A 14,828-nucleotide genomic window follows, 5' to 3' on the forward strand; every position below is an offset into this window, starting at 1 on the left:
ACGCGCGATCTCAGTAGCGTTCGCCGTGCTCCCAACCTGGAACAGTGCGACACTGCGCTCAGTTGTCCGTTCACCAGCTAGATCAAGTCGAATAACTCTGTACTTATAAACAGCATACAACGGTCCGCGATAACGATAAAAACGAGCCACGCTTCCAACATGCACAATGCTGCCGCGCTTTCTCCCTGCCTTGCGCACCGCGGCACCGACATAAAACAAAGCGCGCGCTGCTACACCTTCTGCAGACTGCAGTCCAGCCGTGGCGCCAACTGCATGGGAGAAATAGAGAACCGCGATTGGCCAAGACGGCCGCTCTCTGCGACGTCATCGAAAAAAAAAAATTGTCTCTGTTCTTGTTTACATTTTTCCCCTGCGCGGCGTGCTCTACCGCTCTACGCCGTGACGCAGTTCAAGGACGGCGCGACACGAGACTGGCGTGCCATGCGATGCAGTGAAGGAACCTTTCGCTCCGCAGGAGAGCAGACGACGCCACGAAAGGACGCCGTCAGCCGAATTTTGCTCTTATTTTCGCGGAAAAAAATCGCCTCAAGGGAAAGGGAAATTGAAATCCCTTCGTTATAACCGCTATTTCGCTATAAGTGGCTTCGTTATAAACGGGCTAGACTGTACGTGAATAGAAAGTTCATTGCAAGTCTCTGTTGCCTAAGGCAGGCTAAGGGACCTAAAACTTTGTCCACTGTAAGGGGCACTGAGCAGAGCTTCTGCATACAATGTTCATAGTACGCACGCTCGTTAGCATATGCAGGGCACTCAAGCAAGGTATACTCCACAGTTTCTATCGCGGCACAGTTGTCACAGTGCGGACTGTCCATTTGTCTAAAACGGTATCGTAAGCCGTTCGTATATGCAGCATTAAGAAGAAGTCGATGATAAAGTGTTTCCAGATGTCGAGGAATTCTGGGTGAGAATCTTGATCTAAGATGTGGGTCGATTGAGTGAAGAAATTGGTACTGATATGTCGGCAAACTCCAAAGCCGATACATTTCTTCGGAAGCAAAACTTTTGGCCACCTGGGACGCATCATATTTCGCAAAAAAAGTTCTAATGTATCTCCGATGTTGATGGCCCTTACGGGCCGCTTCATCTGCTTTTTCATTAGCCTGAATGCCACTGTGAGCAGGTACCCACTGAAATGTTATGCAGTGGCCTGCGGCAATAGCTAAATGATGTAGATATCCGATGTCCAGGGAAACTGGCTGGTGATTCGTTTTCTTCAGCAGGTTGGCCAGGATCTGGAGAGATAGATGCTTTCGAATCGGTGAAGATAACCCAACGGTCGGCGGTTCGGCGCAGGATGTACGAAACAGCTTCCTTAATGCCGTGAAGCTCAGCTGTCGTAGAGGATGTCCTCCGCTGCAGCCGGTAAGAAAGGGCATGGCCTGTTGAGTGCACATAAAGGCCACATGAAGAGGTTTCTTTAGTAGTTGAACCATCGGTGAAGATATGGGTGTGCTGCCTATATTCCTCCGTTAAGTAGGCGAGAGTAGTTTGCAGAAGCGCTGCCTGTGGCATGCGGCTCTTTGCATTCACACCTGGAACAAACTTCTTCACCTTTAGAGGAGAGAGTGCCCATGGAGGAAAGTCCAGAGGTAGTGGTTTCTGTGGCTGATTAATAGTAGGGATGGGCAGGAGCTGCACTGCCAGGCCAAAGCTAGAGTTGCTGTGAGTTAGGTGGACACGGTGCAGGAAGTGCTTCTTCCCTTGAAGAACATGGCGGAGATGGGTACGCATAGTTTCCTGGGCGGCAATCACCTCTAGTGGGAGACATCCTGCCTGCGCTACTGTTCCTGATGCAGAGGAACCCTTTGGGAGGCCAAGGCATATTCGCAGGCAGTTGTTCCGTGCGGCAACGAGAGACTTATTACTTGATGTAGATAATCTTTGAAACACTGGTAGACAGTAGCGCAAGGTTCCTTCAACGTAGGCTTTTTCAAGCAGAAGCATTGATCGGCAGTTGCTACCCCACCTTGTTCCCGCCATGAACCTAAACACTTGCGATGCTGCAGTGATCCTCTCGCGCAGTTTTTTGATCTGAGGTGTCCATGACAGATTATAGTCGATTATAACACCCAGGAATCGCTGAGATCGTACATATGGTAGCGAACGTCCGCCTAGGAGCAGCGGATATCAGGTCATCGTTTTTCTTGTAAACGCCATTGCAACACTCTTTTCTGGCGAGAGACGAAGACCTCTGGATTCCAGGTACATCGAAATGTGCAATAGCGCTCTCTGTAGACGTTGCTGGGTGATATAGCGCGAGCGTGATGCGGTCCAGATGCAGATATCATCAGCATAAATTGTTATACGGACCCCTCGCGGAAGGTTTCTTCTTATGTGTATAAGGGCAATATTGAACAGGAGAGGGCTGAGCACCGCTCCCTGTGGTACGCCCCTCTCTACTGCGTGAAAGCGTGTTGGACCGTTTGGAGTGGTCATAAAAATTTGCCGTTCCTTCAAATAATGCCCAATCCATTTGTATGACTTTCCTCCAAGGCCAAGACTGGCAAAGGCGGCGAGAATTGCATGGTGAAAGGCAGAGTCAAAGGCGGCCTTGATGTCTAGGAAAACGGCTGTCGGAATGTACCCAGCATGAAGGTACTCCTCAATTGATGAGACGATGGGGATGATATTGTCAGTCGCAGACCTGTTTTGACGGAACCCGTTCATTTCTTGGAGCATCACTATACGATCCCTTCAATTGGTTGCATGGTTACTGACTAAAGTACAATTGGCTCCGTTTGAAATTCGCGCACTGTGACGTCACGACCGGTTTGACCAATTGAAAAGCGTGACATTTCTGTCGACAACTGCTGCTCACAACGATGAGACATTTCATTTCATTTCATTTCATTTCTTGATCCCTTAAAGGCCCGAAGGCATTACATAAGGGGGGGCATATTGGTTTACAACGGCGATGATGGGAACATGCATAACAATAAAAAGAACAAACATACAAACATAAAAGGGGTTGCAGTCATATCAGGGTTTCCCAGCAGGTGATACATCATTTAATAAAGATATGTCAAGCAATACTCGCTACAAAGAGCGCAGAAGTGATCAAGATTTATGTGAGGTGAATTTTTATTTTCTCGCGGAATGTTTTGTGATCAGTGCATGCAGCGATGTCGTTAGGCCGTGAATTCCATAGTGCTATTGCGTTGGGGAAAAATGAGTTGTTGTAAGCTGACGTGTGGCCACTGATGCGTGATATCGGGTTACCGTGACTAAGCCGGGAGGACGTTCGTAGTGGGGCGGTTAATAGAGCGTGCCGTGATCTTGTGTATGATAAAATGTATGAAGTAAGCATAGTCGGGAAACGACGCGGCGTGATTCCAGTGTTGAGAGACGGAGGGACTGCTTGAGGGTGGTGACACTGGCTTCTCTTGAGTAACATGAAGTGATGAACCGAGCTGCACGATTTTGGATTGATTCCAATTCGATGGTGAGATACGATTGCCATGGGTGCCAGATGGATGATGCATACTCTAATTTTGGCCGCAAAAATGTTTCATACACGAGTTGTTTTATGTTAGGGGATGCAGATTTCAGATTCCTTCTCAGGTAGCCAAGTGTGCGTGAAGTGTCGGAGCAAATGGTTCTAATGTGGGTGACCCAAGAAAGTGTTGATGTGAGATGTACACCTAGATATTTATAAGATTTTGCAACGGTTATTGGGACTGAAGAAACGTTGTAAGTGGGATTCGTCAAGGTGTGTTTGTGAATGAAGGACAACGATTTGCGCTTAGTAAGATTTAAAGGCATCTGCCATTTTTCACACCATGATGCAATAACGTCAAGGTCCGGTAGCAAAGTGAGGTTATCGGTTGGGCTACTTATTGCATTATAGATGACACAATCATCCGCAAAGAGTCGCAACTTGCATTGAATATTAAAAGGCAGGCCGTTGATGTATATTAAGAAGAGTAATGGTGATAACCCGGCCCCTTGAGGGACACCAGATGTTACATCTGTTAAGGGTGACTGGATGTTATTGGCGGATGTGAACTGCGAGCGTCCTTTTAGAAAATGTTCGAGCCAGCATATCAGATTAGCAGGAATTCCCAGGAACGAAAGTTTCGCAAGCAGATGGTTGTGAGGTATGCGATCAAATGCCTTCGAGAAGTCTAAGAAGATTGCATCTATTTGGAGGTTATCGTCTATGGCCTTAAGGATGTCTTGGGTGAACTCTGCCAGCTGGGTTTCGCATGAAAATGATTTCCTGAAGCCATGTTGATGAGGATAAAATAAATTAATTGAATCAAGGTGGGACATTAAGCTTGATGATATAATGTGCTCTAGAAGTTTAGAAGATATTAAAGACATTAAAGGCTTTAGCCTTAAAAATTATAGACGATCAATGTTATCAATGCTACAGAGTATGCATTAGCATTAGTGTTCCCCCATGAAGGAGCAGCACCTTCCTCTGACGAGTTGAGACCGTGCTAACGGGTGGCGTGATACAGTACACCAATCACTGTGTTACACGCCCTACCGCCCCGCCCTAATTCGCCTTTCGTCACCTCTATTATCAACCCTGTGTTTTGTTGTACTGCACTTTTGTTCGTGCTTCGTTCCCTTGGTTTAAAAATTCGTGCAACTTAAATATATCCACAAGAGACGAAAGTTAGCTGTGCAGAAAGATTATATTATTACAAGCAATAAATGTAGCACGAAAGTGCAAAATGGCATCTGCTATACTCCTACCTATTAAGCAATCGAGCATGGCGCATTGAGCTTGTAAGGTCATGAGACGTGATAAAAATGACAAAGTGGGGCTGGAACAATTTCCGCTGCACGTGACAGCCCAGACGCGCGTTTTTAAGCCTTTGTTCCGCCAGGATAGTTAAGAAATCTGAGCCTGTGGGAGGGCTAGCACCGCAAGAGGCGATCCACGCCTCTGGGTGCCACTGTATTCGCAAGATTTCAGTAGTGATTTAAAGGACTCGTTTTTGCAGAGTTCCGGAAAGTTTCGAAAGCAAGTGTGAAGCAATAGTAACCGTGTTACAAAAGGATCAATTTCCTGAATTGCAAATTAACAGTCTTTTATCAATATTAAACCTAAACATTCTACCGCCACAAAACTTTTCCTTAAACTAATCTTGTGGCTACTAAACATTACCAAATATAAGGTAAATTAAAATGGCATATAAACAACAGCCGTATGTCGACGACCTACAGCATAGCATCAATAGGTAAGGTATCAGAATCATGAAACAAATATCCAATATTTCAGAACAGATTATGGCAGACAAGCCTTAGTCTATCTGGCAGCTAAACTGCTTCACCTGCGAGAATAAATTGTTGATTTTAGCTAACTGTTCGAAGCTTTCCGTCGCAAACAGGAGCCATTCTATACCTGCTCAAACAGACTTCTTGAACAGGAGAGAAACTACCAGTCATAGTCAGCAAACTAGCAAAAAATTGTCAAAAATTTTCTGAATTTGCTCCCAATTTTGTTAAACTTTGTTAGTTTTATTTCACCTTGCACTAATCTTGCTGTGTGACAAGACAAAAGGCTTTTAAGGCTTTGTCAGAAACTTATGCAGTGTGTGTGTAACGTTGGGCAAGTTTTTGCTCAAATTTTGTTAAATATATATTGTTTTCTATTACTAAACCCACGTTCAAGCATGAAATCTAAACATGTACACTTTGTTCCTTCAGGTTGGCAGCTGTTCAGCCGGATAAGTGCTTTTATAAAGGGGTGAACGAATATTCAATATCCGACTGCAGCCACGTTCATATTTTCAGGCGCCACGCTGGCTAAGTAATTATGGTGGTCAACTGCTGATCCGAAATACACGGATTTGATCCCGGCCTGAGCGCTCTCATTTAAATGAATGTAAAATACCAAAGGCGAGTTACCCTGCGGTGTTAGTGCACCTTAAAGAGCCCTTGGTGGTCAAAATTATCCGGAGGCCTCCACTACGGCGACACTCATAGCCTTAGTCGCTTTCGGACATCAAACCCCATAAATGAAAGGAAACGAAACAAAACGCGTCTATGTTTTGTGCATGTGTTGCTGGATGCTGTAGCTGGTGGATAGTGGTTGCAAGCCTAGTGCTTTGAGCAACTTGTAGTGATAACTCTACAATTCTTCCAGCAAATAACCGCTATTCTAATTTATATTTAAATTTGCTTGAAAGAGTATTTTTTATCGATTGGAATATCATCCTCGTATTTCGTTGCCGCGTTTTCACCTTTTTAGTCATTAAGAATATCTTTGAAAAAGGGTGCACTGTGTCCCTGTATCAATGACAAGAAATAAAAAATTCAAACTTGCCTCTCTGAGGTTTTCACATTCGTGGTCTTAAAAAACCATGACTAAGGACATTTTAGGTAAAAATAGACATGCATCCCCATTACTCACCAAGGATTTGAGTGACAGATTGGATGAGGTCTCGCTTTCCTCCTGCATCGGGCTTTGTGGAGTAACCAAGCTTGACGCAACTTGCCACCACTGGATGGCGCTGGCTGAGGAACGAGTCCATCAACGCCAGGCATGAGGAGATTCTCTGTGGAACGACTCCAAGAGCCGCCAATTTGCCGCCCATGGTCTCGTGGGTCACGCCCACATCACCAATGATTCCCCACTGTATGGCCAGCCCTGCAGTCAGATGAAATGTTCTGATCGGATGTGAGCACTCTATCGCGTTCGGACGGGTGTCGATGTGTCTTACAGAAGCAGCTCTGCCAAAGAGACGACGCGTTGGCGGTGTTCTGCGAAGGATGCGGAATTGTTGACTGCACGAGTGAAAACGTCTCTAAACTCCTCTTCCGTGTAATGACCAAGCCCTGAGATAGTTTGGGGGGGGGGGGGGGGGGTATTTCTGTCACCGAAATTGAACAAAGCAGGTATTTCCTCGTTCTTAAGTGCGAAGTTCCAAGGAATACTCAAAATTATCTAGTGTAGTTCAGCTTATCGGGTTACCTTGGCTGGCCTGCCACAAGCTTGTGCAAGCTGTAGGACCCGGACAGCTAGAGGCCACACTGAGCGCCGACCTGAGCGCCGAACCTGCCCCAGAGTCTTGCGAAGAACATCCCTTATAAAAATGGTCTATAGACAGTCTCTAGACTTCCTATTGACTCTATTGATTTCCTATAGATGTTGCTTTTTGTCTATTCGTAGTCTATAGGCTGTCTATAGACAAAAGTCTGCTAAAAGTGTATGGTCATAAAACTATAGATTGTCTATAGACTGTCTATGACATTTGTATTGCCTGTAGGCTGTTCTCTAGGATTTGTCTATAGACAGTCTATAGGCTTTATAGACAGAAGTCTATAGACACTCTATAGACTGTCTAAAACTTTTTTTTAAGTGCAGGACACAAGAGGAGGGCACAGTCCATGCTTGCTTTTGAATTCTCTCGGCGATGTTGACACCTTCGTGAACTCAAATTACTGTGACATCCATTGAAAAAAAGTCGGGGAACACAATTTTCGGCTTTTCTAGCCTATTAGTTCAGTCTTAGATTTAAGCTTCCGTGCGGTACGCCATCCTCATAAAAGAGCCACCGCGGTGGATTAGTGGTTGTGGCGCTCGGCTGCCGCTCCGAAAGACGCGTGTTCGAGCCCGGCCATGGCGGGTGAATTTCGATGGAGGCAAAATTCTAGAGGCCCGTGTAGTGTGCGATGTGAGTAATCGTTAAAGAACCTGAGGTGGTCGAAATTTCCAATTTCCGCCGCCCTTCACTCATAGCCTGAGTCGGTTTGGCACAGTATACCCCTATAAACCATAAACGAAAGGGTCACACTCATGACAGAAAGAAAACGAGTTCTTTTCAAAGAAATCTTTCAAAAAAAGTCAAAGCGATCCAGGGTAGGAATCCAAGAACTGAACATGACTACGTGGTTATCCTAAAGATGAACACGATCGTCCATCTTCTAAATTCAGCGTAGCTCCACGCAGTGCCGCAAACGCGAACTTGCATAACTAGCGCGCAGGCACAATAAAAGCTATAGGCACGGCCTCGCCAAGTCGCCTCCTACAGCGCGCCAGCATCGGCGGATTGAACTCACGTTGCGGATAAAGTCATTTTCGCACTGAGTGTGCACAGCACCCGGGGCTAATCGTTAACGACACAGCAGCTTACACGCCGAGCATCTGCCTAAAAGTAGAAAGCTGCATTCACAGTGGCAACGACTTTTCTTGCACATACAGTTCCTTGCTGTCGCGAAGCGACAAAACAGGACAGTAGCTTCATTTGGCTGATGACACCACCTTTAACTGATGACGCTGATGATGCAGCGCTTGAAATCACCGAATGATTCGCAAATAGAGTCGCAATCGGCTGGAGAAAACTGGGCGACATGAAAGCATTGGTTTCAGAGCCAAATTTAGAGCGAGTACCAGACAGCTTGCAGCGCAACAGTTTTGACTTATCAGTACAGTGGCAAAGAGAGCTCATCAAGCCGTTTTTTCGATTGACTGATGGCATCGCGCGGCTTCCACTGACAAGTTACTGCATAAACTTGTGAAGCCGTTTGCATGGACAATGGCAGAGGCCGCATAAAAGCAGCAACCAAGGCTGGTTTAAAGGCCACTCAGAATCATTTCCCCACGACTGCTGCAGTGCTTGAAAGCCTAAGGTGTTAGTTTTAAAAATTCGCGAAACTCGCTAGCAGCTTAACCTTTGCTGTGTTCAGCTAAAGCACCAAAGTAAAAAGATTTCGCCTAGCCTACATCTACACTGCCAGTCAAAATAAAATATTTAGCAGTGATTTTGCCGCGCTACGCTAGGTTGGTATCAAAGAACCTGTGCGTGGCTGGCTTTTTCTGTCTGCTGGCCAGATAATGCTAAAATATGTGAAATATTGCACGGGCCCTCAGAGTAAACTGCCTTGACTCACACGAGGAAGAATTTTTTTTTTCCGTAACCGCCTTTAATTACGTGTCGATTTCAACTAGAAACAATAAGGAAAAGCAGTTGCCACAGTGGATAGAGCCCACAGCCACGCGCAGACGCTGTTCTTTCTAAGCTGCTGTCGGAAACGGTAAGCGGCTGAAGGCTAAAGAGAACTTCACCGCAAAGAGAGCAAAACCAGGCGGGGCTTGTGCAGTGTAGCAGCCGACGCGGCGAAGGCCACGTATATGGCTTCCACTGCGAATGCGCGGTAGTTGCGCAAGCGCTGGCGAGGGGCGCTGCGTGGAGCGCAGGCCTTTGCCGTGCAGTGGGCGTAGTCAGGCTGATGATGACGATTCAAACAGGGTCTGAAGTTTGCCTGAACACCCTGCGCTCGGGAGAAGCGTCAGTGTGCGGGCACTGTCAAGGTGCAGGAAATGAAATACCAGCACGAAAAAACGGGGACAAAATAGACACAAGAACGACAGGACGTATGCTGCAACGGGCATGCGGTCAGTGCGATTAAATTCACACACGTGACAATAGGACTCTGTCTTGTTTGGCGAGGTAGGAGAGAGCCCAATGCAGAAGAGATACTATGCAAAAGCACCGAAGTTTGGGCCAGTTGGAATTGATCCATCTTGAAAACGTAGCAGCACGAAAAAACGGGGACAAAATAGACAAAAGTGCGACAGGACGTATGCAGCATACATCCTGTCGTACCTGTGTCTATTTTGTCCCCGTTTTTTCGTGCTGCTACGTTTTCAAGATGGATCAATACTAACTGGCCCAAACTTCGGTGCTTTTGCTAATACCAGCGATGCCCTTCACACTGATGAGCTCGCCTCTCTGAACACTCTCGAAATTGATGGCGCAGCTCGTCCCTGAATATAACAAAGTTATTCAACGCCCTATTTGTCAAGAGTAAAGGTAGCCCTGCTCGGCCTATGATATTGTGACGCCCATGAAAAGGCAATACCCATTCTGTGTGGTCGGCGTTGCTGGATAAGCCGAAGATGAGGAGAACGAAGTTGGTGGCGTCTCGTGCTTGGCAAGCGGACCCAGCTGTCTTTCGATCCTCCGTCCCGGTCTTAATAAACCACTGGGCGTAACAATATTACTACTTACCGGGTAGCCCATCAGCGACGCGGCGCTCGCAGATGCGCTCCATGGCGGAGTTAGCGAAGCCGTAGTTTGCCTGACCAATGTTGCCGCGTCCGCTGACCATGGACGAGAAAGCGACGAAGTGGTCCAGTTCAGGGCACAGTTCTCGCGACAGTTCGTCGAGGAATCGGGTGACTCCAATCTTCGGCTTGCAAGCGGTCTCGAACGTCTCAACTGTCTGGTTCTCGATCAGTGCATCCCGAAGTACCTGCAATGTACCTGTAATCGGCTCTGAGTTGTTCTCGAAGCGGCTGCAATACAAGACTTGGACCACCGTCCACTTTCAGCACGGTTTTGGTTCTACCTTTGCATATTTCGCAGACTTACTTTTGAAAAGAAATGAAAAATAAACATTAAAGTGTCCCCAAAGCACAGTAAAGGTGTTTTAGTAACTCAAAAGTGCAGCTTATTGAATAAAATGTACGATGCACCAAAGGGGCAAGAAGTGCTTCGATGCACTTTTGAAGGACTGTCCCCGTTGCGTATGCTGTGGCCTTCAAACTTTTGGCAATGTCTGCTCCACTGTGTGGCTACCTCGGCATCACTCACCATGGCAAGGTTGAAGATTCCGCCAACGTTGCCCATGACAGAAGCTTCCTCCAAGACCTGATGAGCGCCCTCCTTGGTGGAAGCGTCCGCCTGAGTAGTAACAACCATAGCCCCTAAGCTCCGCCACCGATGGAGACACAGCCGCTGGTATCCCGTCAGTACTGCAGACCGCGATGTGAGGAGCAGTTTGCGGCATCCGCGCGTCACCATCCACTCAGCCAGTTCCAGGCCGAAGCCACCCAGTCCTCCGACGATGACGTAGGACTTGTTCTCGTAGAAGCACGGACGCGCCAGAGCCTCTACAGTGAGCGGCGTCGCAACGACCGTCGCCCGCTCAGTCTCCTCGGGCCGGATCTGCGTAGGTTCGACTCGGTCAGCAGAAGTAAGCGCACCGGTACCGAAAATCGTTTAGCCACAGAGGGAGAACGACCGGCTGTTGCCTCATGTGCACTAGTAATGGACAGGTTTCCAGCCTTTCCTAGAGTGGTAACGGAGCCAGCAGGTTCAAAGGGTTAAGAACAGCACATCTGGAGTGCATTATTGATTCAGTTCGTAAAAGACAAAAGTATGCTAACGTCATCCTGACCTACGAAATCCAGCCATGTCCGTAGAATAAGAAGGCTCCCTGATTGGTAAGTCTGGACGCTCTGGTGAGGAGAGTGGACTAGATCAAGCTATGCGGTCACTTGCAGCTGTGCTGAGCAAAGAAAAAAAAACCCTGCAGTCTTTTATCATTTTTAAATTCCAGCAGAGCTCAATGCGGCACAAGCTTGTAAATGCTGCTACAAGTTACATAGTTGCAAAACAAAATGACAGCGGTACCCCGCCTGTTCAGGGTTGAATCGAAGCGTTGAGTTAACCGAGAGTTAACTATGAGTGCTCAAGGAGAGCAGGTAGGCGTTGTTCCCACCAACGGCACTTTCATTATCTCGAGTACCCTAGAATCCGCTAGTGGGAAATACAGAAAGGCCAAATTGTCACATTGATATTCTTGATATGCGCGCGTCAGCAGATTAGCGCAAAGGGGCTTCTCTAGGTGCCAACGCAGAGGTCAACCAATGCTGTGCAAAATTCTGTGGAACATGTTCCTTGGATTACACATGTTTAACACTTGAAATTTTGGCGCTTTACCGGCCATACATCGGTTTATTAATTTATTTATCAATGTTCCCTCACAGGCTGCGAGGATCGGAGCATTGAGCGAGTCGGCGATTGCATATATTTTTACAGTAGTTAATCTTTATGATCACCCCTTATACCCCCCCCCCCCCCCCAACGTAATCCTGGGTGTGATAATGCCACATTTTTTTCGGAGCCATGCATTGGCTCTACTCCCTTCTCCAACATGCACCTGCCTGATTTTAAGCATGCCTACTGACTCTTGCTGACATGCTGATTTTGAAGGATGTCGCCCGCAAGGTTTCAATCAACAGTAAAAAAACAAAACAATTGCGGTTAATCTTAGGCGCCTGAGGTCAATAACACAAGTTGTGCTGAGACTTCCGACCGGTCAACCCGAAGATTCTGGAGTGAATGCATTATAACACCTTTACGATATCTTGAAACAGAACAGCGTAATTACTCAGTGCCTTTTTTGCAAAGCACGCAAATAAATTTTTAGTGCGTTAGGATTTGAAGCCCCACCGTAAAGAAAATCCGGCGCCTGGCGTTGTAGTATTGAGCACTTCACCTGCCATGGATTGTAGGTGTCAGAGCGGAGAGAGGGAAGTCCCCTGTCTACATGTAGGGGAGAAGTGGGGAGAGGCTAGCTACCAGAAGCCCCACCGCGATGAAAAAAGCAGTTTGGAGTTTTTGGTGATTAGTACACCACGTGCACGGTTGGCAGGAGGCAAACTGGAGACAGTAAAATCTCCCTCTTCATTACTCGGGGAGAAGAAGAGGTTGGAAGTTGGCTCGCACGTAAAGAAAGCAGAGGATCGCTATCGTAAATGGAGGAGGTTCTTACGCGGCCGAAGGAATGTGCAACCCGAGGGCAGTTGCCACGGAAACAACCCGGCGGGTGGCTACCGTGCAGAGTGTAGGGCCATTTTCCAAATGCTAAGCAGCTCTCGCTGGTGAATTCTGTAACCGAGCAACCTTAGCTCCTCTAGCAAGAAAAAGACTTTATCCTAAAGCAATGTGATAACATAATGCTAATTAGGCGCCCCTACAATTTTTTTATACATATGAAACATGCATGCACTGTTGCTGCTTTTTTGCTTCTTGTTGCTCGCGCCGATGTATGTCTTGCCCTGTATAATTATAATTGTTTTTACTTTTTGCCTTGTATTGCGCGTTGTATTTAACTAATTGTTCCTAGCTTACTTCATCTGTTATTTTGCCCCCCTTACTCAACGCCCATCTGGGCCCTGTAAGGTATTTTGAATAAATAAATAAACTATGTGCCCGATGGGGACCATGTCGCAAACAAAAATGCTTCTGAGCGAGATTTAAGAGCTGCGTACTGAATATAAAGAACAGGCTACAGCTCTAAAATGACGAATTATTCATGAATTTTTTCGTAAAGAACTGGTTGAAAAAGCACCTATATTTCACCTCGGATGGTCTTTCTTTTGCCAATGCCCGCTTCTCTGTTCACTCATATTTCCAAAGAAAAGGGCCCTCGTCCCTACAATGCTTATACGTCACAATGTTCTGTTGGCACAGGCGCGTACGAGCTCACCGCTTCTCGCAGTGGCTGCAGACTAAAAGCTTTGCAAGCCCGCGTACTCGGGACAAAAACAGCCTCAATCTAAGTAAAAATGGAAGCATCGCGCGTCTCTCGGAGTACAAAACAAACACCTCTTTGTGGGAACTACGCATACTGCGAACATTATGAGTAGCACAGAACGAGATGTTTGAGTATGCGCCTGGTATGCCGGAGGTACGCTTTTTAGCACCCAGTGCCATCTGGTGCACACCAGCAGTACGAGTACAGGGTTTCTTTGCCGGGGTGCTCGGCTCGCAGGGGTTGAGCATACACGGGTCTCTGACTTCAAATGGAGCGTACCCAACGCGCTGTTCACGACACTATTCGTCCAAGTCGATCTTGATACATTAAACTGAAATAAGGGTATATATTGTAAGCACAACATGCGACCTTCGTCTTCATCTGTACATATCCATCATCATCGATCATCTTCTTCTTCCAAGGGTTGGTCGCCATACTTGCGGGTGCCATTAAAGCTCGCTCCATCCTGCGCTCTGTCTCCTGTCTCACAAGTGGTGGAGTGTGCTCTCGATCCCTGCGTCCTCTCCGCCGCCAGACTGCAGCTACGTTCCGGTCGCCACCTGCTCGTACCATCCGCACCGATGGGTACCGTCAGCGACAACACCACTCGTACTCCCGGTGGGCCCCCCGTTCTTCTTCCTCTCGATTCAAACCGTCTGGAGCCAGCAATGATGAGCCAACCCGGTTCTTCCCAATCTTCAGGACACCCCACTTGGACCATCACCACACTCCAGCGCGAGCCTCCCATTTTTGCTGGTATTCGTGGGGACGATGTCGAGGACTGGCTCGACCAATATAAGCAGGTCAGTGCCTATAATCGTTGGGACTCAGCGATGAAACTTGTAAACGTGTCGTTCTACCTCACTGCCGTGGCCAAGACTTGGTTCGTCAACCACAAAGATGCCATCCCGGACTGGGCTCACTTCTCGGCACAGATACGACAAATCTTTGGCACATCTGGTGCAAGCCCCGCTGTCTACAAAAAAAAGCTAGATACGCGCGTTCAGCTACCCGGTGAGTCCTACACATCCTACATTGAAGACGTGCTTGCCCTGTGTCGACGTGTCAACAGCGCTATGTCAGAGAACGATCGGGTACGTCATCTTCTGAAAGGGCTTGGGTCATTTGCCTTCAACACGCTTGCTGCTCAGAATCCAACGTCAGTCCAAGACATCAGAACAACTTGCCATCGTCTTGACGACCTTCAGTCGCTTCGATTAAAAGACACTTGGGACACCCCACTTTCACCCGACGTGGACTTACGCTCCCTCATTCGCTCCATTATCCGGGAGGAACTGCACGGCTCCACCTTACCGCCAGTTGATTCCCACCCGCCTCCAGCCCCGTCGTCCTCGCCTTTGCGTGATCTCATCAAAGACGAGCTCGCTTCGGTCACTCACCCCTTGGCTGCGGAACCACCTGTGCCGCGTTTTGTGCCTACCTATGCCCAGGTTGCTGCGACGCCTCCTGCTGCTGTTTACCCGTCGCATCCACAGCCCGTCCAGCAAACTCCGGTCTCTGTG

General features: G+C 47.5%; 1 protein-coding gene across 1 annotated transcript in view; it reads right to left on the reverse strand.

Moving 5' to 3' along the window:
- The window catches only part of LOC149346098 (fatty acid synthase-like), an 85,216-nt gene that overhangs the window by 7,838 nt on the left and 62,550 nt on the right, over positions 1–14,828 (reverse strand). The window contains exons 21-23 of the mRNA XM_089541251.1: positions 10,575–10,928; positions 9,990–10,233; positions 6,389–6,625 (exon numbers count right to left, since the gene is read on the reverse strand). Coding sequence (XP_089397377.1) covers positions 6,389–6,625; positions 9,990–10,233; positions 10,575–10,928 — 835 coding nt within the window. The remainder of the gene's footprint in view (positions 1–6,388; positions 6,626–9,989; positions 10,234–10,574; positions 10,929–14,828) is intronic.

The sequence above is a fragment of the Amblyomma mixtum genome, chromosome 4, assembly GCF_055824585.1.
Source record: "Amblyomma mixtum isolate Tamu chromosome 4, ASM5582458v1, whole genome shotgun sequence".
NCBI lineage: Eukaryota > Metazoa > Arthropoda > Arachnida > Ixodida > Ixodidae > Amblyomma > Amblyomma mixtum.